The 26,592-nt window shown below is 38.9% G+C and overlaps 1 protein-coding gene across 7 annotated transcripts in view; it reads left to right on the top strand.

The window, feature by feature from the left end:
- Atp9b (ATPase phospholipid transporting 9B (putative)) overlaps positions 1–26,592 on the top strand; it is a 278,807-nt gene that overhangs the window by 238,060 nt on the left and 14,155 nt on the right. For 4 of the 7 annotated variants that reach the window (XM_010605561.3, XM_010605556.3, XM_033757511.1 and 1 more), the window contains 7 exons: positions 2,793–2,891; positions 4,442–4,534; positions 6,902–7,046; positions 7,296–7,360; positions 8,439–8,594; positions 8,789–8,853; positions 17,933–18,041. In XM_010605561.3, the coding sequence (XP_010603863.1) occupies positions 2,793–2,891; positions 4,442–4,534; positions 6,902–7,046; positions 7,296–7,360; positions 8,439–8,594; positions 8,789–8,853; positions 17,933–18,041 (732 nt within the window). The remainder of the gene's footprint in view (positions 1–2,792; positions 2,892–4,441; positions 4,535–6,901; positions 7,047–7,295; positions 7,361–8,438; positions 8,595–8,788; positions 8,854–17,932; positions 18,042–26,592) is intronic. The other 3 variants (XM_010605557.3, XM_010605559.3, XM_010605560.3) reach the window with 2 other exon arrangements.

The raw sequence follows: 26,592 nt of genomic DNA, 5'->3' as shown, positions 1-26,592 counted from the left end.
CAAGAAAGGAAGAACTACAATGGATGTGGGTAGAACCAGCCAGTAGGCTTATAGCCTAGATGGGTTAAAAAGGGAAAGAAGTCTTCCTTTTCTGCTTCTTTGGACAAGCTCCAGTCTTTGCCATTGCCTTTGGGCATTTGTCTCCAGTGCCTTCAGGTTTTCAGTGCAAGCTCTTTCACCTTCCAACACAGATTCTTAACTTTTTGATATGGACTCGCGCCAGACTACAATGAACGCCAAGCCCTTAACATTTGACTGGATCCTTTAGCTCTCCAGCATACACATAGCCCTTTTTCATTCTTCTATCCTAGGCTCCATAGGAAGCCATTGTAAGCCTACTTTGTAAATATTTTGTGTATCTTTTTTTTATATTAAATCTCTCCCGGGCCAGGGATTTAGCTCAGTGGTTCCACCATGTGCCTCACAAGCACAAGGACCAGAGTTTAATCCCTCATACCAAAAAAATAAATAAATAAAAAATAAAAATCTGTTCCTCTAATGTAATGAAGCTTGGCACAGGTACATACAGAGTCTGGCAAAAAAAATATGTGCATCAGGAAAAGAAAAACTTATATAAATATTTTAATACTAAATTTATTGAGACATCATGAGATTACAAGTTTCCTTTGGCTTCTGCAATTATAGGAGGTACTCAAAGTGGTAGCCTTTAGCTTTCTTATTAGGCAGACTACTGAAGTGTGTATACATTTTTTGGGCAGACTCTACGTATTAGTTGTCTGTTAAACAGTATAAGATTTTTGTGTAAAGGACTAGAGCTTGGATCTCATGTGCATTTCCGGAGTGATCCACAGATTGCTTGGCAGTTCTTTTCCACTTCGTCAGAGTAATGTCTCATCCCCTTAATTCCAGGAAAGGGAATATAAAAATGTATTAAGCAGGGGCTTGGATTTAGCTCGGTGGTGCCACTGCCTGCCTTGCAATTGCAAGGTCCTGAATTCAATCCCCAGTACGAAAAAAAATAACATATGAAGTAAGCAGCACAACTTTTTAGGCTGGAGAAGAACCATAGGTACATTATACCTGAACAAATAGTGTCCTGTATAACTTTTTTTCTATTTTCTGTTTCCAAAAAAAAATATATCTTTCTGTATGGTACATAAGAAGTGTGAATGATGCATATGATAATGAGAATATTTCTGGAGGTTTTTTGCTATTATGTAAAAATATAAATAAAAAGCTTTTCATAATTAAATGCCCTGATATTGTACTTTTAGTCTAGGGATATTTATACACACATATGTGCATGTGTGTGTCATAACATGCAACCATGACAGCGCAGAAGCTGAAAGATTACTTGGGAGATGACACTTGTTCTAAATACTGAGATACCCAGAGGGGCTGATTCAGAGATTCAAGTCTCAGGGAAAATAGCAGTAATTTGAGAATCCCCTGGCCTTTTATTTGTAACCCAAGGACATGAGAACAAAGATGGAGAAGAAAAACATTTGCAGTATTTGAATAGGAGTTTTCTTCAGGGAGAAGGGAAGGATCGGTATGGCTTGTTACTTGACACATGTTGGCCTAGTTTTAGCTAGCTTATCAGGCAGGAAACTTATCAGAGAGTAGGAGGAACACAATGGCCAGAGCTACCATCTCTGAGAATAACTTATTATTGATTCTGCTTGGCTTGTTGCTTCTGCTGATCAGCTCTAATCATTAACCATACATTCTAGGACCCTGGGAACTGTTGTTCCAAGATCCCTTCATCTTTGCATTCATTTCAAGCACTCCTCTGGCCAGAGCTTTCCCACATGTATGTACAGTTTTTAATGTAAAAGTACCACTATTTGACATGTTTTATTCAATATAAATAACTTTTGGCCTACCTATGGGCCATTTGCTCATTTGAACTTAAGTTGCTTTCCACATGAAAAACCAGCAAAATTGAAATAAAAAGTATTGTGTTTCTCCTAGCTCTGTGTGCTGCCTTGTCAAGCCTGTGTGAATGGCAGACAATGTAAATGTTGCCTTTGGCCATCTGTAGGAATCTGCATTAGATTTAATCATGTACCTCCAGATCTCAGCTGCTGCATCTGAACATCACTTTGGTCTTATTTGTTTTGTTTTACCTAAACAAGTCAATGCAGACAACAGAATTTACCTTTTTAATCACTTTTAGGTGTATAGTTTGTTGTATAATGTATATCCTCAATGTTTACAACCACCTCCTGTCTCCAGACTTTTCTTCTTCCCAAACTTTGTCCCCCTCTCCAACCCCTGGTAACCTCATTCTACTTTCTGGCTATGTGAATTTGACTTTTCTGGATATTTTAAACAAATGGAATTATGCAGTATTTATCCTTTTGTTTCTAGCTTATTTCACTTAGCATAATGTCTTAAGGTCCATCTGCGTTGTGTTAGAATCTCCTTCCTTGCTAGGTATGGTGGCACATGTCTATAATCTCAGCAACTCAAGAGGCTAAGGCAGGAGAATCACATGTTCTAGCCCAGCCTAGGAAGCTTAGTGACTTAGGAAAATCCTATCTCAAATTTTAAAAATTAAATAAAATAAACTGGGCTGCCTGGGGATGTAAAGGCTTCTTGCTTTGGTTCCCAGTCCTAACCCTTCAAAAATGTTTTTCCTACCTTTTTAGTGCTCAATAATAAGCTATTGTGTGGATAACTACATTTTGTTGATCCGTTTATTTTGTCCTTGGACACTTGTGTAGCTTCACCTTAATAATGAGTGTACAAATGTCTATTCAAAAATGGACGCTTTTAAGAAATTAGAATTGTATTGTTGAAATTTACCAGTTTAAATTGTTTTATAGATATGGATGCTAACAGGCGATAAACTTGAGACAGCTACTTGCATTGCCAAAAGTTCGCATTTGGTGTCTAGGACACAAGACATTCATATTTTCAGACCAGTGAGTATGTTTCTAAATCACACTTAATTTTTAAATGTTTTTTTCACAATTAAAACCTATTGTTTATGAAAATATATATGTGGTTATATATTTCTTATAAATATATGTTAAAAATATGATCAAAAGTTGCTTTTCGATAAATTCTAAATTTAAAAGCATTTTAACTGTTGTACCATTAGTATTATTTATTACTATTTTTATGTAGGCATACTGTGATAGTTTTTTATTAAATGTATAAAAGTATGTATTGGTTTCAGAAGCATTGTCTATTAGTTTCACACATTACAGTTGGTCCAGAGGCTTTCCAAACCAAGCTCTAAATACTAAGTGGAAATATGTTTTTAATCTGTCATTTTCAGATTAAATGCTTTTTCTTAATTAGCTCTAAGAAAATTAATACAAATTACCTAAATTTGTCATTACTGTATATATTAGCTATAACTATATTTAAATCAAGTGAAAAATAAAAGTTCCTTGGATCTAGATTGATGATGGATGAGCAGACATCTGTGACTGTGGCTGTCTAAATGTAGTGTTTCCACCTGTAGAAATCGCTATTTGAGTGTCATTTATATGTAAATGTGTTTTGTTTTGAAGCATCAGAATCACAAATTAGGCCCTGCAGACTACTATTTGCAATTAAATTATTAATGCTTCTGATAAAACTTCCAATCAATTTTTGTTGACTTTTCAGTGTTACAGCACCACAAATTAAATTTTTCTCAATAAAATCTACCTATTTAAAAATGAGTCTGACATTAATTTATGAAGCTTTTCTCTCCTATAATATATCATTTCTTTTATGACCCATAAAATCTCCACAGAAAGAATGTCAGAAACAGTATGTTTTCATTCTAAAATTATTGACATTTTAAGACTCTGACTTTAATTTTATTCATTTAGATTACTTAATCCTTTAGATGCTAAGCCAAAATTAAATGAGATAAACAGAAACCTGTAGCAGAGAAAAATAGAAGCAATTTTATAAAAGTATTTTGTTTCATTCTATGTGTTATGAAAAAAGACAACTTTAAATAAAGCCCTGATTTTAGATAAATCTTTCACTTACTTGATGTGCACTAATGAGTGACTTCCATGGACCCTGACATTCTGATTTATGAGATAAATTCTCCAAGACACTACACACCTATACCCACCTGCCATACCTGTCACATTAGTAAATTATTATTCTCATTGTCAATTATTGGTGCTATATATTAAAGGAATGTATTTTTAAGGTCAGTAGCTTCCACATTGCTAGTGACTGCCAATGTGTAGGCATCCTTTCATATGAATTTCAAGAGTGTGCTGCTCTCATTGCCCTATATACTATAAATTTCCTGCTTTCTTTCATTGCAAATCAAAAAACATAGTCACCTGAGTACTGCAGAAGAAATTTGAAAGGACCTTGCTGTAGGACTTCATATGTACCTTGGGTTCTAGACACTGTATTTGAAAGATCTTACGTGATTCCCCAAATAATGTCCTCCTGGTCTGTGCTTCTAATTTAGAAGCCATTTTAATTTGTGATACTTTTTTCTTCTCTAATGGAGGTAACAAGTCGGGGGGAGGCCCATTTGGAGCTGAATGCATTTAGAAGAAAGCATGATTGTGCACTGGTCATATCTGGGGACTCCCTAGAGGTAAGGTTGGTTACCAACCCACCATGTGTCTGTCTGTCTCGTGAGATAAGACATTGTTAACCAAGCATGTGTCTGTCCATGTCAGTGGACCAGGGCTTCTTGAATGAAGCTTGTTCATCAAGCAACCTTGCCTGTCTGCTGTGTTGGTTAGTTTCTCCAACATGGCAATGATTCACAACTTCTGAACCATCTAGCCTGAGGATGTATCCTGGCTATGTCTGAGTAATTTTGTCTCTTACTGTTCAGAAGTTGATTGATTTCAGCTGACCCAGAGTAGTCTTGGGCCCCTGCTCACTGTTACCAAATCTATCCTCCTTGTAGCCCTGGCCATAAGATTCTTGTTCTGAGTTTATCCAAACCAGCATTTCCAAATGCATGTGGGATGTATAAGAGCTGCCTGTTAGAGAGAAAAAAATGGCTCTCTCTCTAATCAGATCCTGTCCTTTTAATTCCCAGAGTACCTCAGACAGACCATGGGAAGGAGGGAAGGCCTTGGTTCTAGCTGTTGGCTAGTCCTGGGGCTGGAATGTTCAAAGTGGCTTCATTCCTCATTTTAAGCATGGCTCTGGTACTGGGCTGGGTGTTCTCTCCACCCAGCTTTTCATAGGTCTCTGGACCTGGTCACCTCAGACCTCATATGCCTCTTGCTTCCTCAGAGCAGCACACCTAAAAGTAGACCCCATCAGCCTGTACTTCATGGTACCTATTGGAGGGCAGCCATCATTCTCCCTCACCCACCTGGAGTACAGGGGGGTACTTGTCCCTTAGCTGTCACTGTGTTAGAGAATATGTGGGGCTCTGTAGGAGAAATCTTCTATAGGAACACCCAAAGAAATTGCCCCACAAGGCCCTTGTTCTCTTTCACAGATAAAGGCACTTTCCTGTCTCCTCCTTGTTGCTTGGTATTACTTATACTTAGTTCATGCCTGTTTTTCAGAGTTTGACAGTTACACAGTTGAAGTAGCCATACTGTCCTGCTGTGGCTCCACACTTTCTTCCCTCAATACGCACTGACACTGTTTTGGGCCTCATATTTTAGCATTTGTTTTCATACCTCCAAATAAAAGTGTTTTTTGTAGAGTTATGATTTGTTTCTTTTAAACTTTTGAAAATATCTATTTAATTCCTGCTAAGGAAGATGTCATTGTCTGTCCTTGCTTTTGTCCTCCCAATATAGTTAAATCCTGAATTTTGGTTGGATCAGTGTTCAGTGATGGATAGATGGCATTGGTTTTATTCTATTCTGATATGTTCCCCAAAAGAGATACATGTGTCACATGAGAATAAAAATTATATAAATGAGGAAGTTAAAGCAAAGAGAAAATAAGGAAAGGAAACTAAAATAGTCATGTTGTATGAGAATGAGTTCTAGGAATCCCATAGAGACTCTGCCAATGTGGCTTGGGGCTTCTTTGCCTCCCTGAGAACAGAAGGAAAAACAACAGAACAGAGGTAGCCAGAGGCCCTGTTCAAACAGACTAGCAAAAGTACTTCTAGCACCAGCACCCGTTTACCACCACCTGGACTGCTGCTGGACAGGGAACTGTCACACCTTCCCCTGTAAAGCACTTGCTATGTGCTATAGTGTACTGTTGCTATGGAGCTAGCAGCTGAGGAGAAATAAACATTTTCTTATGTTGGTGATATTTTGTACCATTTGGTGTGAGAACTTGGATTTTCAGTGCTCATTCTTCATGCTTGGGAATGATTCCAGTTACTCACAGAATGAGTAGACTCCATGCCCTTCGGGCAGTGCTTTGGAATTTTAGTTTTCTCAACCAAGGTAAGGAATTAGTAACTAATGCTGTCTCCTTGACAAGAGCCTTGTGTATTTAAAATCACATATCAAAACACTTTTTTATGAGCCACTTGCTAGGAAGAAGAGGCTGAAATCATCTTAAAAACAGTCTAATAGGAAAGCTTCCCGGAGTGCCCAAAGCACTTGTCTCAGAAGACATGTATCTCATTCACACCAGACAGGCTTCTCCACTTGTCCTGGGCTGTGACCACCAAACCTGAGTCTGGCCTCTGTCCCAGACATTCTCCCCTGTCATGCACGGCCCTTATCACAAGCCTCCGGTACTGTAGCTAATGTGCTCTTTCCTCCCAGGGGCCTCCATGTGCTAGTCTTTCCCTGCCTTGCTCCTCTTCCTTCCACAGGACTGTGAACCCACATGTCCCCGAGCCTCTAGGACAGGGTCAGCCATAAGGTATACAGAGTGTGGTGAGACCCAGGAAATGAAAGCACACCACTCACACTTGAGATAGGGCACTGGCTTTACCCCACAGTTCTGCCAGGTCCCTGCTGCTTGAACCTAGAACATCATGCGTGGTGCAGGTGGATTCATATGTTTCTGTGTCTTCTAGGTCTGTCTGAAGTACTATGAGCATGAGCTTGTGGAGCTGGCCTGCCAGTGCCCCGCGGTAGTATGCTGCCGCTGCTCACCTACCCAGAAGGCCCACATTGTAACACTGCTGCGACAGCACACTGGGAAGCGCACCTGTGCTATAGGTGAGACTCCCTGGGTGGAACGGTGGCCACACCCAGAGCCAGCTATTGGAGGGTGGGAGTGCCATCTTCTTGTTAGTAAAAATTTAAGAGTGATCAGCTTCTTGACATTATAGGCAAAAATGTTCCATCTCTAAAACTAGATTGCTTTTTATCTATATTACTGGAAAATTTTTAAACAATCCCTAATTGGCTGGGGAGATAATGGATATAGGTGTTTTATTTAATGTCTCCTGTTCTTGTGTGCCTTAGGTGATGGAGGAAATGATGTGAGCATGATTCAGGCAGCAGACTGTGGGATTGGAATTGAAGGAAAGGTATTTTTGTTCTTTTGTCACATCTTCAACACATAGTGTACATTTGGTCAGCACATGGTCAGTATATAGTCAACATGTAGTGAGCATGTAGCACATATTTGGTCAACACCTCCCGTACTCGGTCAGCACATATTTTGTGGGTGAATATGTAACAGCCTGGTCTGTCCACACCTGAGCTTCATAATTGGGTGGGAGATAAATAGACCAGCATCTCTCCCTTCTGTTCTTAACTCTGTGGGCTGGGTGCCTGTCTATGAAATGCAGGTTCGTACCAAGTATAATAGTGCCATAATCCCTTGGTGTCTTCCTTCTTCGTAGGATGGCCTGAGGAACCTGTTCTCTTAAGTCATCTGTGGTTAGAACTTGCTGGAGTGTCCCAGAGCCCCTTACCCCTTTCTTGGCCTTCCACAGTTCTTCAGCTTCTCTCTCCTGCTTTATATGCTAGGTGTTTCTCCTGCACAAATGTTTCTGTCTCTGGCCAACCAAACCATGGTTGAGATTTATCTTTGAGTCAGCCTTAATTCCTCTCGTACAGTCACCTAAATTACAGTCACCTAAATAGTTACATACCCCTCAAGACCTATAAAATCGATTAAACACCAATTTGGCTGTTTCTTTCGCTGCTTTATTTTGTAGTGCTTTACAGCAACTTTGTTAGGAGTTTTTTGTTTTTTTGTTTTTTTAAATGTGAGATAACTAAGTGTTAAAGGATAGTCTTAAAGAGGCCCAAGATCACAAAGTTTGGAGTGGGGTGGTGTTACCTATGGCTAGTGCCATACTCCACCTTTTTTCTTAATTTCTGTGCTACCACTAGATTACTGAAGATGAATTCTTCTTAAGTATTTGGAAGTAAATCCTTTGCTCATCACATACAGTGCCTTTAGGCAGCTGTGTAGGCACTAGTACAAGCTCTTCCCTCGACCATGCTGCACTACTGTGGGACATGCCATATGAAGCTTCCAGAGCCACACAGCTGCAGGCTCCTTTTAATTTAGGCCTACTTCTAAAATTCGTCTCTTGGAGTATGTGGTTCACAGCGAACAGTGTTTTACAGAGGTGACTTTGTGTTTCTACTCAGGAGGGGAAGCAGGCCTCGCTGGCAGCGGACTTTTCCATCACACAGTTCAGACACATCGGCAGGCTGCTCATGGTGCATGGACGAAACAGTTATAAGAGGTCTGCAGCTCTTGGACAGTTTGTCATGCACCGGGGTCTCATTATCTCCACCATGCAGGTATTTAAGTCCCTTGTGCCTGGCGTACCGTCAAAAGATAATTTAGAAAAGCCTGTCAGTGTCATGGGAGACTGGCTGTTGTTATATTTTTTTTAGATGTTAGTAGTAAGACCCTCTGGAGAAGCTGCATGCAAATGATATAATTGTGACTAATGGTGCTTGTGTTTTTAATTTATGTTGTTGTGTCTTTTAAGGCTGTGTTTTCTTCAGTCTTCTACTTTGCATCTGTCCCACTGTACCAGGGATTCCTCATGGTGGGGTAAGTGCAATTAAGTGTTCACAGAGGCTTGTGGCATCATAGTGGGAGAACTTTTATTTTGAAAAATATGTGTGGAATATTGAGTAATATTCTGAGTAACTCCTTACAGACTGTTTTATGAAGTTTTTCATTAGATTTTGTTTTCGTGAAGCATAATTTGTGTTAGGAACTAAGTTGGATCTGAGATTTTGTAATAGGGCCTCACACATAAAAAGAGGGACAGAGTCAAGGGCCAGCACATTCAGTCATCATCGTTATTAGCAGTGGTAGAGTGAGCAGGAGTCAGCTGCTCCTCAAGTTTACCCTCTTGTTGTTGAAACAGTACTTCATCATGACCAGCCATCAGCCAGGAAACAAAGGGAAGAAAGTGCCAGGGTGCCCCCTTAAATTTGATGAGATGTGACCTATTCCAAAAGAGTTGCCAGATTCTGTCCTTGGCAGCAGTGAGACCTCACATTCAATGCCACCGAACTATCTTGGACAAGTACACCAAACGCATGGCATGAAAGTTATAATTATAGCTAAGATAATCTTGCCTACCAAATCTGAGAAACAGGAATTTCCTCTGAAATGTGAATTAATTACAGTTTCTCCTTTCCTCATTCTTTATAGTTGTGCCTAGAGATACTAATGTAACTCTTAGTGTGTGTCCAGGCTCTGCTGCTCCCCTCCTACAGTCTGCTGAGTTTATCACTCACTTCAGCCAGGGCTCCATCCTGTGAACAGAGAAATAGAGAAAATAGTGATCACAACCACTAACCTTGATGTTGCTGGCCCTGTTCTGAGCACTTATTCATCCTCATCTCATATCGTTCTGCATGCGAGAAGAGAAAGAAAGACCCAGAAAGCTCAGTAACATGCTCATGAGTCAAGGCCCAGCCCAGAATCAAAACTGGCTGCCTTAGCTTGGCTGCATTTCTGCTTGTTCATACCAGCCCCTTTCTCCATAGCATGAGCTCCCCCATGAGCCACACACAAGATAGACACACAGATTCTGTCATCTGTGGACTCTTAAAAGTGCTTCCTAAATACCATCTTGTCTGACAGGCCTTTGAATCCCCAGAATTCCTAATAAAGTTAGCAGGATGCAAAGGAATAGCAATTTGTGCTTGTACAGGGTTGATAAAAGTGAGGTCCCCAAGTCGTTTGCTTCCCATGCCAGAATAAGTAGGGACACCTCCTCTCATTCCAAGGACTCCTGCCTCACGTTATGTAATATCCCAAACTCAAAACAAAAGTGTTCTCTCTGGCCACTCTTTCATGTGCTTCTCTCCATAACTCGGTGGGCCTTTTTTTAGGGATCTGTGTCATTAGTTAGGTCGGGTCCACCCAGATAGTCAGAATAACCTCCCATTGCAGTGTCCTTAGCTTAATCACATAAACTATCACATTCACTAAGGCTGAAGAGGGTAATGTGGACATCTGGGAGTGGGGGGTATTAGTCTACTGATCACACTATGATATAATTAAGAAAAAGAATGCCTCATATCTCTGGCTTGGGTGTACAGACTGCCTCCCCCAGCCAACTAATTGGCTGTGGCTTTGGAACATGTACTCAAAGGTTAAGTGCTGTACCAGAATGACAGAGACAAAGGAATTGGGCATATTGGAGTAAAGAAGGAGGTAAGTAGAGGTATAGACGTGCTATGAGAGGCGGCAGGTGTTCTGTGTCAGGACTGCGTGTCAGCATGCTGCTGGTGAGACTGTTCTCTGGCTTTGCAGGATCCTGCTGTAGGGAGAACCAGGGTAAAGGGTGCTAGGGAGCTCTGTGTTAACATTGACAATTACACTTGAGTCTGCAATGATCTAACATGAAAAGTTCAATAGGAAAATTTTATTTTTAATCGCATTCAACTCTCTGTAAGAATTTGTGGCTTAAAGTATATTTTACTGTTTACTGGTAGCATTAAAATCCAGGCCAGGAGGATGTCTCTGAGTTCTCTGGCATAGCACGCCTGGGTGTTAGCACCATCCCACCAGCTCCAAGGTCAGGCATCCAGGTCTGATCCTTAATCCCCTCTGTGCTGTCTGAAAACATCCTGTTCCTATTAGTGGCACAGGATCCCTGCCAGTGACTGAGTCAAGACAGGGAGTTGTCACTAACATGCATGGTCCCCCAGAACCATGACAATTCCTTTCTATACATCCAAAATCCTGTCAGCTAGAATCAACTTCCTAATGACTAGATCTGCACTGCCACTTGCTCAGGCCCTAGAAATTTATTCCAGCACACAGCACCCTAGTGGAAATCTGATGGTGTGCTACTGCCTTGTAAACATGGTGATGTGAGTTAATAACAAAACAGGATAAAATACATAAAATGGATAAAGTCAATAAAATTTAATAAAATCCAGGAAGAAGGAGTGAAAGGGAAAAGAAGGATACCTTATGTTTAAATAGCAGTGTGCTACCTAAAATTTCCTGAGAATGAATTTCAGTCCTCTACACAACAAACCTACTTTCAGCCTATATCAAGAAGATATGCTAAAAGAGATAGATCTAGAGAACAACATTTGTGGAAGGAAAAATAAATCTATGGAAACTGTTTAAAAATGTGGTGATTCAGGTTATCTAATTCTGTGAAGATTTCTTGAGGTTGCATTATGTCACAGATAAGAAGACTTCCTTTCTTGGTGGGGGTTGCTGGTGGCCTGCTGACCATGTCTCACCTCCCAAGACCAGAGAGGACCCTTTTCTTGAGCCAGCAGATGGCCTGCCTTCAATTGTGCTTTTGGTGTCCTCCTCCTGCTCTGACTGCACTCACTGAAGCTTGTTTTTTTGGCTGTTGATCTTTCCCTTTCATTCGGTCAAGAAAAGGAGGATGAGTTAAGTAAACACAATATTCCAGCAATGGAGTCAGTATTTACTCATGTATGGAACTCAACCCCTTTTACTAGAAATAGCCCAGTTTCAAGACTCATATTTTTCCTGGCATGATGATTAGCCTGTTTCTTTCTACCCTCCATTTTCCTCAGCCCTCCTTGGTATTTTCTCTACATTTCCTCCTTGAGTTCTTTCTTGCTGTCATCCTTCTCCTGCTGGTCAGTGACAAACATCCAGCATCCAGCTCTACTTCACAGAAGGTAGTAATGCCCCAGGCTGTCAAATTAGCATCTCTACCAAGCCTGGCCCCTCTTCTGGGAGGTATTTCTGTGCTCACCTCAGCAAGTTCATGTTCCTTGAGCATTGGGGTCCTCTTCTGGACTTGGTTGACACTTTTATTTTCCTGTGGTTTGCACTGCACTTGGGCACATCTTGACATGTATCGTATGGTGCTCTTCATGAGTGACCTGAGCTGCATGTGGAAGGGAGCTACTGCCCAGCCAGAAATCTTTCTGAGTAGGTTTGAGAGAAAGCCATCATCTTTGCCATGTTTCTGAATTAATTCATCAGATGCCTGATTTTCTTCTTTTTCTTTGTCTGAATTTCTTCCTTGTCCTTCTGATGTTCATTGCCCTCTTGTCATTTCAATCCCTTCAGAGAGACAGAGTCATCATGTTTGTCATATTTCTGAATTTATCAGGATCCTGATTTCCTTCCTTCTTTTTCTGAATTTTTTTCTTGTCCTTCTGATTTTTCATTGTCCTCTGTTTTGTTTTCTTGATCATCTTCTTGATTTCCTAGAAATTACTCAAGCAGTTTTTCTGGCCAATCCACTGGTTAGTGAATTGTCTTCTTTTTTCTCGTTGCTTGTCCATCAGCTGGTTGTCTCCAGTGACATTCTGATAAGCTATTGAGTCTTCATTTTCAGAGTCTTCATCATGATCCTGGATGAAGTCAGTGCTTGGTTTGCAAATGTGATTTGGGTAGTCCTGGATTTGAGCTTTTCTGTCTATGAACTTTCCTGTCTGTGAGTCATCTTATATTTTCTGTTCCTTCTGGCTGACCAACCCCCTACCCATTGTTCATACCAGGTTGTATTCTCATAGTGACAGGTAAGTATGACCTTTGAAGGAGATTGTGATCTCTTAGGGAAAGATATAGGATGAAGGGAGATCCATACAGAGGCTTTCCTTGTAATTGAATTTTGAATAGGACTGTACTGAGTCTGAGGAGTTACTGTAGAAAATTAAGGAAACCATGAAATTATAGAGCTGAAACTTCAATCTCCAGATCCTGAGACTTCAGAGGAAAAGTTTAAAAGATGTTAGGGAGAAGGACAGAGTCATGAACTTAAGTAATAAAATGGCCCATTTCCTTTTTCTGTTCTGAATTATCTCATTCAGATAAAAGTACGTCCTATAAACCCCCCTTCTTGGAGGGGCAAAAGAGGCATTTCTTATTCTTGAAAATCTTGTATTATTATGTAATAATCCTGTCTACCAAATATGACCAGATCCCTCTAATCTTTTGTCTTATGAGAGTTGAATGAACTTGTATCATAAAAGAAAATATTGAATGAAATTCGAAAAACACAGGAAAGTATAAAGATGAAAACAGTTATGCCTTTGATCTCACCACCCAAAGATAAGGACAGTCATTGTTGAATCAGTTTGTAGATTTTTAAATAATCTTTACTTTTACTTCATTGTACATATATGCATGTACACATATACATATATATGTAAATTTTTCATTTATGTGGGGATGTCACAGCAAGAGAAACTGAGCTTATTAAATTTTATGGCACAGACTATGGTAATCCTACATGGCTACTCAGTGATTCTTAGCTACTCCCTTATTAATGACTGTTTATCACCTATCAGTGACCACTAGGTTAGACATTAAATGACTATTAGAATATTATCACTATTAACACTTATCCTGTGAGTGACCAGTAGGTATAAATATAAACCTACAGCAAACTCATTCATTTATCTGTAAATTAGTGGCCATATCTTCCATATTTTTATATATGGAATCTATGGATATAATTCACAAATATACTGCAACCTTATGATAGTCCCTACCAAATTGCTTTCGAGAAAGCGTATATCTATTTATATAACCATCATTATCTAAATAATGACATATTTAATCCATCTTTTCCCATGATACTCAAGTTGTTGAGTGGCATGGAAGAGCATGTGCCCCCCACACACGCACACATGCACGCATGCACTCACACACACGTTCCTAGTCTGCCCTGATAGCTGCTCACCTGAAAGATAAGCTCTTGATATCTGAGGTTTGATCAGGAAATGTAATCCTTCCAAATTTAGGTCTCCATGACCAAGAGAACACATAAGTCTGTGTTCTGTGACTGTTAATTACTATGGCAATAGAAGAACTGAGTTATAATAAAAGAGGAAAAAGAGAAGCAAAAGGGATAGTAGACCACAAGAGGCTCCACCCTTGCCTCCAAAATACTCTGTATACACGTTATGGAGCCTAAAGAATATTCCTCTTGTTGGCAGAAGCACAAATGTCATGGAGGTTGCTTCCCTCTTCTATTGTGGAGTCTTAAGGTGATCTAGGTTCTCTGGTAATTTAGAGCCTCTGAAGAGATATACATCAACAGACTAGTAGAGTGTAAGTGCAGCAGAAGAACTTAAAAAACTAAGCTTTGTATACTCCTCCTTTCCAGGGTCACTCCATAGCACATCCACTGAATGACTGCAGAGGTCAAGGGCAAAGCTTAGTTTTGCCACAAAAGGATATCCTCCCAGCCCTTGGTTGCCTAGATGGTTCCCATGTCTCTGTGGTTTCCAGTACCTCCCTCATCCCTGTATTTCTGTTCTGTTCATTATCCCAGCCTGAAATCATGTTCTAAGAACCCCACTATCACTCCAGCTGTCAGCATTCTGGGGACCAGGCCACTCTCGAGGTCCATCCAGGTCAAGCTACTTCAATCACAGAGATTTTTTTTTCCCCCCTGTTTGGCTGTGGGTACAACCATTGAGATTTCTGTCCATAATGAGAAGTTACCTGCCACATTTGTCCTTTCCCAGGATCTTTGTATATGTGTTTGTGGAGCTTGTCTCACACCTTCTACCTTCTCTCATAGGTCTTCCCCCATGATTTTCCTTGCTGTATGAGTACTCAAACAATTTCAACGAACACATGCTTTACCTGGCTAGGGTGAACATTCCTATTTTTGCTGTTTTGTTCTGGTTTGGTTTGGATTGGTTTGGTTTGGTTTTGTCATGACAGGGTCTTACTATGTAGTTCAGGCTAGCTTTTAAACTCACTCTGTAGCCCAGGCTAGCCTGACTGTGATCCTCCCGCCTCAGCCTCCTGAGTGCTGGAATCTGTACAGGTGTATGCCACCACACCTAGTGATGTTCCTTTTCTTAAACACATCTGGTGGATGTGTATATTGGTAGAAACTTTAACAAAGCAATTTTCAAACATTTCCCTAAAGCCTTATAATTCTGTAAAATAGACACTTTGGCTTAGTAATTCCACTTATGAGGAAGTATCCTGAGTAAATAGATACACTGAAAATTCTAAGCAAGGATATTTATTACTGTATTATTCATACCAATGAACAGGTAGAAATGATCAAGTTTTGCACAATAGGAAAAGAGTACAATAAATGTCAAATTTAAAAACAGAAGCAACATATCAAAATCTTAATAGTTGTTATGTCTGAATATCTCTGGGATTATCACTGGTTATCCCTAGAGTACAGTGGTTTCCTTTTCCCTGTTCTACTTTTTATAATGTGCCTATAATATAATCACACAGGGGTAATCGAAATGGAGATTTCCATCCTGCTAGGCTGGGCGCTGTCCAGAAACTTAACTGGGTTTATCTAGTTCCCTCACTAGTATATGATGTGTAATTTGTCTCTTGACTTACTGCAGTACCCATCAACCTTCTGCCTAAATTAAAACCTTAATCTTTTGTCACATTTATTAAACAGCGAGAGTCCATGGTTTAAAAAACTAAAATGAATTAACCCACTCTAAAAAATACAAACGTTATTTTAACATTCTTTGTTTTAAATATAATTTTATTCATGTTAGTTTGATGTTAGGTGATAATGTTTCTAAAACCCAAGGGGTGAGATTTCTTTTTACTTTGTAGTTTTTTGTGTTTTTTTTTTCTATTTTGAAGATAATAACACACCATTTGGACTTTAGCTTAAAAAGTGAGCTCTCTCACAATTTTCAAGTTCGGATACTTGGTAGGAAGTTTTAGGGAAAGAAGGGTAGGTCTGAGTTAAATATGCAGGAGTTTCCCGGTGAAGAGTTTCTGTTCTGAAATGTGAATTTGGGCTCTGAGTGGCTCACTTAAGTTTATTCTCACAATTTGTGGCTGAACTTGGGTTATGTGACTCCCAGAAACTTCGTGTGTCTCACATTTTGACAGGCCTGAATGCACGTCATTGTTTTTGTTCACAAGTGTAAGGACTTGAGAATAAAAAGACCATTTAGTGGTATCTGTACAGTGATGCACCTAAAGCTATCCATGTCTAAAGGAATTGAACAGATTCAAATTGTATTGAGTGCCAGCCATTCTTGGCCAAAGTTCATACCTCACATATGGATCATGTGAAGGAAGATCAAGTACTATATAGTGTTGGGATTGGCTGTGGGGTTGTGTTTTTGTTTTGTTTTGTTTTGGGGGGGTTAGTTTTGGTTTTGGTTTTGGTACCAGGTATCAAACTCAGGACCTTGCACTTGAAAGGCAGGCGCAGTGCCACTGAGCTAAAACTCTGGCCCTGGCTGTGGGTTTTTTGGACACCCTCTGAATTGCACAATAGGTATGTTTTCACCTCCCTTTTAGTTAAGGAGAACTAAGCAGTTGATATAAATGCACTTAAGTTCAGGATAGCAAGTGTGCTCATTTCTAATATGTGTATCTTTGTTAACAGAGCAAATTTAATTTCCCCTGGTGAAAGGGACTAAAGATGCTATTTTCATAAGCAAGTCTATTCATAAAAATCTTTTCTTCAGGAAAGCAAAGTCACTCACTATTGAGTAGAAATAGGGATGCCCATTGTGAGGTGTATTAATTTATAAATGCTATAACAGTTGCATGTGTGTCTAGAGCCTGCCTCACACCCTCTACCTTTCCTGTATCTTTCCCCATTATTTTTCTCACTACTTGAGTACTCAAACAAGTCACTGCTGTCCAGTGAACACTTGCTTACCTGGCTAGGATGAACAGGTAGTACTGTACTGTATTGGTAATTGTACCTCTGTAATCTTGTTTTATGTGCCTAGGACCTAGCTCATTTCAGTTATTTTACTGGCTCTTTGTCACCCTTTACTCCATTTATAGTACTTGGAAAAATTTCATTTTGTTGGGGTTGTATGAGTTCGTTATAGGGATAGCTAATGAAGTTCACTTTATTTGGACAAAAATGAAAACATAAGGTTAAAGGTCTGTAGCCTCTTCTCAGACACCTGTGATGATAGGTGATCAAACAATTGGTCCTAAATGAGAACCAAGACCTGTCATGTAGAGGTACAAGATCCCAACAATGAATGTAACTGTACTGTATCCCCAAAATGTACCAATAAACTCAATTAAAGCTGAAAAATAAAAATTGGTCCTAAACAGTCATGGATTCCTGTGTTTTTGAAAAGTATAAGTTATCTCAGACAGACTGTCTCTTGAAGGTACCTCCTATATTCCAAAATACATTTTTTATGTGGCTTGTGATAGAAAAGGAGCTATTCTCAGAAACAAACAAAAAATTCTTGATTTTTTTCCACACTTAATGTGAGAGGGCTGAGTAGGAATCAGGGAAGTTGATCTTTTACAATGGGGAAGGGGGGACCAAGGGAGAATGGAAGGGAAACTAAAAAGAATTAAGATGTGGCAACTCCCCACAATGAATGTAATCATCACACACTGTAAACATAAACTTTTAAAAGTATTTTTAATTTTTTTTTTAAGAGTATGCTATTATTGGTGGGAATGACACTTCCCTAGCATGCCCAAGGCCCTAGGTTTGATACCCAGCACTGCCAAAAAAAAGAAAAAGGAATGTGCTACTATGCTATGAGATGAATACCTAGTTTTCAGGAAAGTATTACTTGCTATCAACTTGGGGTTTTTTGTTTTGTTTTTTATAGAACGTTTTATTTTTGAAACTGTCACACATCTTTAATTCCTCAGATGTGTTCATAGTTGTACCATAAATATCTGTCAGGCTGACTTAATGTTCTTCTTCCTTTCTGAGGTATGCAACTATCTACACCATGTTCCCAGTGTTCTCTTTAGTGTTGGACCAAGACGTGAAGCCAGAAATGGCAATTCTGTACCCGGAGCTGTACAAGGAGCTCACCAAGGTATGACTGCATGACAGACTTCTGTCCAGCCACAGCATACGACCTGCCATGGGACAAGGAGAAAAACGAGCATTTTGCCTTTCTTTTCTTTTCTTTTTTCTTTTTTTTTTTTCTTTTTCTTTTTTTTTTTGTCTCTCATTGAGTTTATTGGTACATTTTAGGTATACAGTACAGTTACATTCATCATTAGGATCTTGCACCGACTGTTACATGACAGGTCTTGGTTCTCATTTTTCCCCTTGTCCCTGCCCTCCCTTCACCCCCTCCTCCCCTCCCCCTTTACAAACACTTCATTTCCATTTTTTCATTTTCTCATATTTTTTTATTTTCCCTTATTACCTTTCCCCTATCCCTCCCACTTTCCCTACACATTTAGCCCCTTTCTTCCTATTTCACTTTGTCCATTATCTCATTAGGATCTTATGTACTATTATAGTTTTTCACACCAGAGAAACTATTTGGTATTTACACATGTGTGACTTATTTATTTCACTTAGGAGTATCTCCTCAATACGTATCCATTTTCCTATGAATGACTCTAATTTCTCATTCTTTACAACTGAGTAGTATTCCATTTTATAGAAAAACCACATCTTCTTTATCCAGTCTCCAACTGATGGGCAAATGGGCTGTTTCCAAGTTTTAGCTATTGCAAACTGGGTGGCCATGCCCTCCCCTGCCTGTGACACCATCAGCTCCAGCGGAAGGTGGAAAACATACATTTTGAAACATTGTTTGAATAATTATTTCCTATCTTCCCAGACATTTTTTATTGCTCCTAATTAGTTTTTGACATTTTCCTTTTGAGTTAAACTTCAAAGGGGGAAAATGTGCCAGGGAAAAAATTCTTCCAAATATTTGCAATAGATGTCTCATTTCATTCATAAAATTAGAATTTCACTTTTATGAATTTAGCAGACAGATTTACAAGTTTCCCAAATGGCTGAAAAGCACTCATGCTCGTGCCTACATGAAGTATGCTCACTTGGTATGTCTCCACCTGCTTGACATTGTTACCCCACCAGAGGACTACCTTCCTACTTATCTGCTGCAGACAGTCGCATTCCAAAAACAAGAGTCATTAACTAGGCATTTCCTGTGCATTCCCAGTCTTCTCTCTAGTTGTTGGTTTCAAAATTATGTCTGAAAAATGATTATATCTCTATCCTTTGGGACTTTATACTGTTAGTGATGCTCAGAGAAAAAGTCCACCCAGAAAATTCTACTAACCTGGCTCTATACAAGCGAACCACTCACTTGGCTTGGAGCTGTTCTCTGTTAAGAGTAAAATTTTCCTAAAAGAAGTTTTCAGTTTGTGTTTCCATATAAAAGCATATTTTGTAGCATAGAAAATGTAAGCACAAGAAGCAGAGAGAGAGAGAGAGAGAGAGAGAGAGATCTTTCTCAAATGGGAAGGGAACCAAGAGATGAAGGGCTGGGAGAGGGAAAGGTGTTGTAGCAGGAGTTAATACCAAATTACTCAGGTGCACCATTTAGTTAAATGAGGCTCAATCCATGACAAAAGTCACACTACACCACAAGAAAGTGAAAGTAAAGATAGCTTTATTACAAGGTTAAGTAATAAGAATAGTAGAAAGTATGACAGATAGAAGTAATACATCACCAGCCTAGGTAGCAACTTGTCTCAACACTCTAGGACAAATCTCAAGACAGTGGCTGGGCAGAATCCCTGCATGCAGTTCTAAGAGTCTCCCAAAGTCTGCTTTTTCCCTGCATCGTGCTTTTTCTCTGTATCATGTTACACAAAGATGGCCTCATGTCAATAAGATATATATGTCTCAGAAGAAGTCTGCTCTAGGCTCTGTCTAGGAACCAGGGCAGAGTCCTTGTACCAAAAATTTCAGATTAAGGTGTTTATTCCCTCAAGGGCAGGCTCTTCCTCCTCAAGCCCAGCACATACAGAAGTCACACTTATGTCACATGAATCTGAGTAACTTTCCATGTTCCCTTCACAAGGAGATGTGTTATATACACATATCAACTCCGCACAAGGATTGTAAACATTATATACTGCAAACATGTACCAAAAGCTCACCTTTCTGAAGACAAATTGTGAAAAATTTGAAGTTCTCCACATAGCTGGCTTTTCTCTAGTCAACTCTGAGAACAAATTCTACTAACATTCAGTTAAATTCAGGTTTGTAGCTGATACTTAGAAATTATTAACTCAGATTTTTAAGGCTGTCATGGTGTGATATAGTACACACAAAAAAAGAATTAGATTAGGTGTCTTCAGGAGATTCTAGTCCATCTGACCACTAACAGACTAGGCTCTAGCCCGAGTACAGTAACCACTAACAGACTAGACTTTATTGCAGCTAGCTATTAGCAGACCAAACTCTATAATCTTGTTTACCACTAACAGGGCAGACTAGAAAATCATTAGCTAATACTAGACTGTAGTCCATTTGACCACTAACAAATCAGGAGTAGGCCAGCTGACTAGTAACTAGCCAGAGAGGGGCTAAGTGAATCATTTTGCCTTTGGAGTTTATGGTATTATCTTAAGAATCTGATGAAATAAAGACTTTAAAGTTCCTTCAAAAAAAATACAAAATGCTCATATACTTCTAATATTCAGGATAGATAGCTCACCAATAATATAAAGTAAGGTATAAACATCCAGCTTTGTTATCATGATGATAATATCATTGGGACTATCAGGAGAGATTATCCCAAATTATACATATTATAACTAGAAAACGGACTTTTTGTTTAATATCCTAAAATCATGAAATCATTTTGATGAAGGAGAATGAGGTCAGAGATCCAAAAACAGGAAGTTACAGAAATAATTGTAGTTCAAGTAGCTTAAGTGTTCATTTTCAGAAACTACACATTTGCTTAATGCTGCCTCACAAATGGAAGGCAGAAACAAACTTTGAAGAACATAAGACTAGAGTACCTAGCCTTAACCCTGGACATTTGGTATCCAAACAGTTGCAGTTGCTATAGGTCTTATCACACCCAGGCATTGCTGCTGGATCTCCAGGGTCAGGGGAAGTCTTGTTGGCAGGACTGTGATAAAGGCAAGCACAATCTTTACCAGGGATCGGAGAAAAGAACTAGAACAGGTGAAGACTTAAATTATACCCACCAGCATATTCCTTTATGGATATCTGAATTAGTAATAAAAAGAAATCTATTAGGTTACAGGTGTCTGACAAAGTAGCTTATTATCTCTGACTATACCCGTGGAGTTGGTACCTGTCATTAGGTGTCACCATTTAAACATGAGGGGATGTGTGCAGTTCTGAGTGAATTGCATATCAGAAAGGGTCTTAAATTTCCATTTTTATTAAGATGATCAACAGTACACCTTAAAATAGAACACTTTTTCTACATATTTTTTAATAAGAACTTGGCCATTCATTTCCTCTTCATTCCTTATCTTTATGATCCAGAAGTCTATACTTTTTATCTTTGTAATATCTAATTCTTTAAAATGTAGTATACTTCAAATCCTTCCAAAATAAGTAGCATGAAAATGATTTCACCCTGAGTTTTTGTCTTAGTAAAGCTAAAGAAGTATTGTGATACTTTTTATTCCTTCTGAACCCCTTGCCAAGCATCAGCATGGCCACTTGGTCCTGAATGCTCTTCTCTGTACTCATTATGGCCAGAGGCGGGAGACATCGTGCCAGGGCTGCAAGGACACAAGGCTTGGTCCCTGCTCTTAGCAAGCCTGCATTTTATCAGGAAAAGAAAACTTTAAGTTCCTGATAAACTGTTAAATGAGCAGTGACATAAGACAGCAGCATGATATGTGATGGGTTATAAGTAATTGTCCACTGTTCATTTATTCAGATAGTTTTAATCATGCACCCTAAATCACAGTAAATTTATGACATTCCTTTGGAGCTCGTCAAGGACAGCAGAGGATACATCTCTTTGTACCACAGAGGAGAACTACTGTACTTTGCAATAAAATAATCCTGGGGTTTTTTTTCATGTGCATTTAATAACCATTCATTTTAGTCTAAGAGTAGAAATAATGCAAGCGTTACTGTTCTGATGAGATTAGCCCTAAATATAAAATGTTCTTTTGTTGCCCATTAGTATCTGTTGCCACATATGGTTTGGGCCACAGAGACAGAGATACCTGGTGTCTATCTGATCAATAAATAAAATATTTGATGAATGATTGAGGGATTGAACAAATCAACTAAACAGAGAAGTAACATTTTTCTTCTCTTTTGCAGACCATATAATCAGTATTCCTTACCAAAAAAATGATATTTTCAGCAAGAATATTTTGATGTTCCTCTTTTAAAGCCCAGATTCTTCTTTGAATTATTAAACTCTACTCATGATGTGTCTGTTACTTTAAATTTCTGGATGTTCCTGAAAGTCAGAGAATTATATGCTTCTCCCTTTCCTGAACCTGCAAATGTCTCCATTTACTTTGGATGGTGTATAACTTCTTAAGAAACTACCAAGTCTGAGGTCCAGGGAGCGGTCTAGTGGTGGCCTGTGAGGTAATTCTGACTATGGCTGAATTTAGTTAGCAGTTTACAGCCCTGCATCATTAGCTAACTTCAGAGACTTCTTTATACTTGTATTGCAAATATATCAAGTAGTAACAGCATGCAACTCCTCACAAGAACTGAGAGATTTTTAGACATCATACCATTAGGACTGCTGCACTGCTGCTTTTCTGTAGCACATTCTCAAAATGATTTTATCTTTTGAAATGTTTATTTATGTCCTTATATAATTTTTAACATAATGGTGAATAGGTCAATAAATATTATCTCTTTTTCTTAAATCAAATATCTATAGTAAGTATAATCACCTGACTGTTCAGCTATGTTATATAGTTATAATCAGACATTTGAATATTGAAGTATGCATTATTTTATTTTTTAAAAAGAAAGGATATACTAAGAATGAACAGATAAGTCCAAAACATATAAAATACCTTTAATAGTAACACACAAACAGGTGGAGCACTAGTAAATCTCTGACAGAATGTACAGGATCTGTATGCTAGAAGTGTAAAACATCACAGAAAGATTTTAAAAGATGTGAAGGAATGTTTATGATTAGGAAACTGAGTGTTGTTGAATGCTAGCAAACTATTTTAAAAGTTAGATGGAAAGGCAAGGAAAATGGATTTGGCAAAATCTAGAAAAAGAACAAATTTAATAGACATGATACCCAATGCAAGACTTTATTATACAACAGCAATTGAGGCAAATATGACTTACAGAGGATAGGCAGAGAAATCACTACAAAAAAGAGACTAAGAAATAGACTCACACCCATTATTGGTCTTGAAAATGTGGAATGAAACCAAGTATAGGAAGGATGATGTCAACAGATGATGTCAGGACAGCTGCTCACCACTGTGCAGCAGAACCCCAGCATATACCTCATACCTCATATTCAGGATTACTCAAAATGATTAACTTTCTCAAATAAAATATGAGAGGAAATATACATGACTTTCAGTGGGTTGAGCAAAAGGGTTTTTTGCTGTTGTTTGTTTTGCATTACTGGGGACTGAACTCCAGACCTTCACATCAAGCTATAGTCCTATTTTTTTTTTTTTTTTTTTTTAAGATAGGGCCTTGCTTAGCTGCTAAATTGCCCAGGCTGGGCCTGACCTTGGAATCCTTCTGCTACAGCCTCTCAGAATGCAAGGATGGGGTAAAGAGTTTTTAGACATGACATAAGGTCAAAAGCATGATCCGTGAAGGGAAAATATAATAAAATGGAAACATTGTAAGTTCTAGTTTGTTATTGATACATTTATGAAAATGTAAAGACAAGCCACAGAGTATTTGTGAGTTATACTTCTGACAAAGGATTCATATCCATACTATTTAAAGAACTCTTGAAATTCAGCAAGAAAACAACTCAGTTTAAAAATGAACAAAAACTGAATTGACACCACACCAAAGATGATATACAAATGTCAAATGAGTATATGAAAATGCTCAGTATCATTTTTAATTCGGGAATTGCAAATTTAGACAACAATGGTATACTATAAGAATGGTCAAAATCCACACCGCTGTCTGCACCTAAAAGCTGCTGAAGATGTGAATCAACAGGAAGTCTCGTTTTGCTGGTGGGATTGCAGTAATATAGCCTCTTTGGAAGATAGTTTGGCTATTTCTTATAAATTTAAAGATGTGTTTATTGTGTGATCTAGCAATCCTATTACTAGTATTTACCCAACAGAAATGAAAACTTGTGATCACAAAAATCTTATACACAATCCTATGGCACCTTTGTCATAACTGCCAAAAACTGGAAGCAATCAGATGTTCTTAAACCAACAAATGGGTAAGTATTCCAGTGAGTGCAAATAGCAGTGAAGGTCAGACATGCAATGAAATACTGTTCAGAATAAACAAACAAAAAAAAAACTATGGATTCACACATGATGGGAATGCATTTTTCTGTATGGAAGTATCAGACTCCAAAGTTTGTTTGATTCCATTTAGTTGAGATCTGAGAAATGCAAACCATAGAGCAGAGAACAGATCAGTGGTTGCCAAAGGTTTAAGGTAGGAAGGGTGACCAGTGAGGGCTGTTAGGTCTGTGGGGTAAGTATTTGACTGTGTGTCAGAAGCTCCAGGACTGTGCGCTACAGAGTGGATTATTATACAACAGCAATTGAAGCAAATATGGCTTACAAAGGATAGAGAAATCACTACAAAAAAAGAGACTCAGAAATAGACCCACACACATTATTGGTTTTGAAAATGTGGGATGAAACCAAGCATAGGAAGGATGATATCAACAGATGATGCCCAGTGAACCACAGACTGTAATGGATGAATTGTCACCAAAATGCACAATAGCAGGTAGAAGGAAAGGGGCTACAAAGAACTGTACACAGCCTGCAGGCTCCCTGTGGTAAATGTGTTTCTCCCTGGGGAATCTTTTGTATCCTTATATGGAACAAACAAGTATAAAAATGTTGGAAGTGAGAACAGGTGTTTCATTGTTGGGGACATAGGTGGAGATAAGGGCTAGATAGGAGTCAGGTGGTAGGGCTCAGTTTTATTTAGTACACAGATAAACAGTAATTATTATATATAAGTGTAGCTTACTAAACATATGCATACCCTGGGTCAGCTCAAGTAACTAGAAGTGGCAGTCCTGGGACCCGAAATTCTAGACAGAGGGTGTGCATTATTCTCTGCCCAGAGGAGCTAGGTTCCCAGAGAAGGGGCTGGTTCAGCAGCTGGACAGGTGCCTGGAGCACCTAGTGACATCAGAAAGGAAGGACCTGCTAAAAAGTCCGTAATTACAAGGTTGAAGTAACACAGGAATCACAGTGGCCAAAATTGAATCAAATCAGATATAATCTTATTAGATTGTAAGCAAAGAATAAAATAAACAATACTTCTTGTATTAATACAAAGAGAGAAAACCTTTCCTTGTTGAAGAATTCCAGTTACTGATATGATGGAGTGAGGGCACAGAAACACATCTTCAGAATCTCCCAGGAATTGTTTTCAGCCGATTGTTTGGGTTAGTGCTGAATATAGTGGGCAAAAGAGGAGAAATAGAATATCTGCATCAGCTGGCAGTATCTTCCCTAAGATGTTTATTAATTACAAAGGAAAACACTGCTGTTAAGCAGTGGATACTCCCAGCAGACACCACTGCAGCCAAGCACCAAGGTGTGTGTCACCAATGACAGCCAGATAGACACCAAATAGGCATCCCCTCTGTGATGTCCTTCCCAATTTATCATCCTTAGAAGGCATGCAAATCCACTGACCTGTGGTTAGAAGTATCCTAGAAAAGGTGAAGGATGAGGAACTGGCCCGATGACAGGAGTCAAGACATAGGACAGCTATAATTAGCAAGGTGTCCTGCTCAGGAAACTGAAACAGAAAAAAATATTGTGAAAATTTTACAATCCTCTGCCAAAAAAAAAAAAAATGGCCAAACCCAGGGTATTTTTATGAGCCAATGAATTGCATCTTGCAAAACTGCAGTCTTGACATGTCCTGAACAGCATGTCTGCTCCTGACCCTCACCTGGATGCACCCAGGGCAAGTGAGAATCCAGTTACTTATCTGGTTTCTAGTTCTCATCTAATCTGTTAAGAAATACTCTGTAAGAGACGTGACATAGTGACTAGTTAAAGATCTCTCTATGTAACATCGCTGTGTGCATCAACCATACCTCTCTGCTCAGGAGGTTTGTTCTTAGTTTCTGTTGCCTTTTTTTTTTTTTATTGCATCTGTGGTATTTTTACTCCAGGTTTCCCCAAATTATTATAATTATGGAAATATGAGAAAAATATTTTTTGTTCTAGGAAGAATCAAGAATTAAGGAGCTAGGGTGAAAAAACTGTCCTGAGAAAAGAGGTTACAAACAGGATAGAGGGAATCCTAGTACTATTGAGCAGTTAGGGTGTTCCTCTGCTGGCACACACTGACTAACAAATGTACTCATGTACACATATACACATCAGTCTGTGTCAGTATAGTCTATACATGTGCACAGCATGACTAATCTGCTTGGGTATAATTGTGTGAATATATATATATATATATAT

This window comes from Fukomys damarensis, unplaced genomic scaffold, assembly GCF_012274545.1.
Source record: "Fukomys damarensis isolate Sample0158 unplaced genomic scaffold, DMR_v1.0_HiC HiC_scaffold_30, whole genome shotgun sequence".
In the NCBI taxonomy this organism is placed as follows: Eukaryota; Metazoa; Chordata; class Mammalia; order Rodentia; family Bathyergidae; genus Fukomys; species Fukomys damarensis.
Note: the sequence above shows the minus strand (reverse complement) of the source record. Positions and strands in the feature narration are given on the sequence as shown.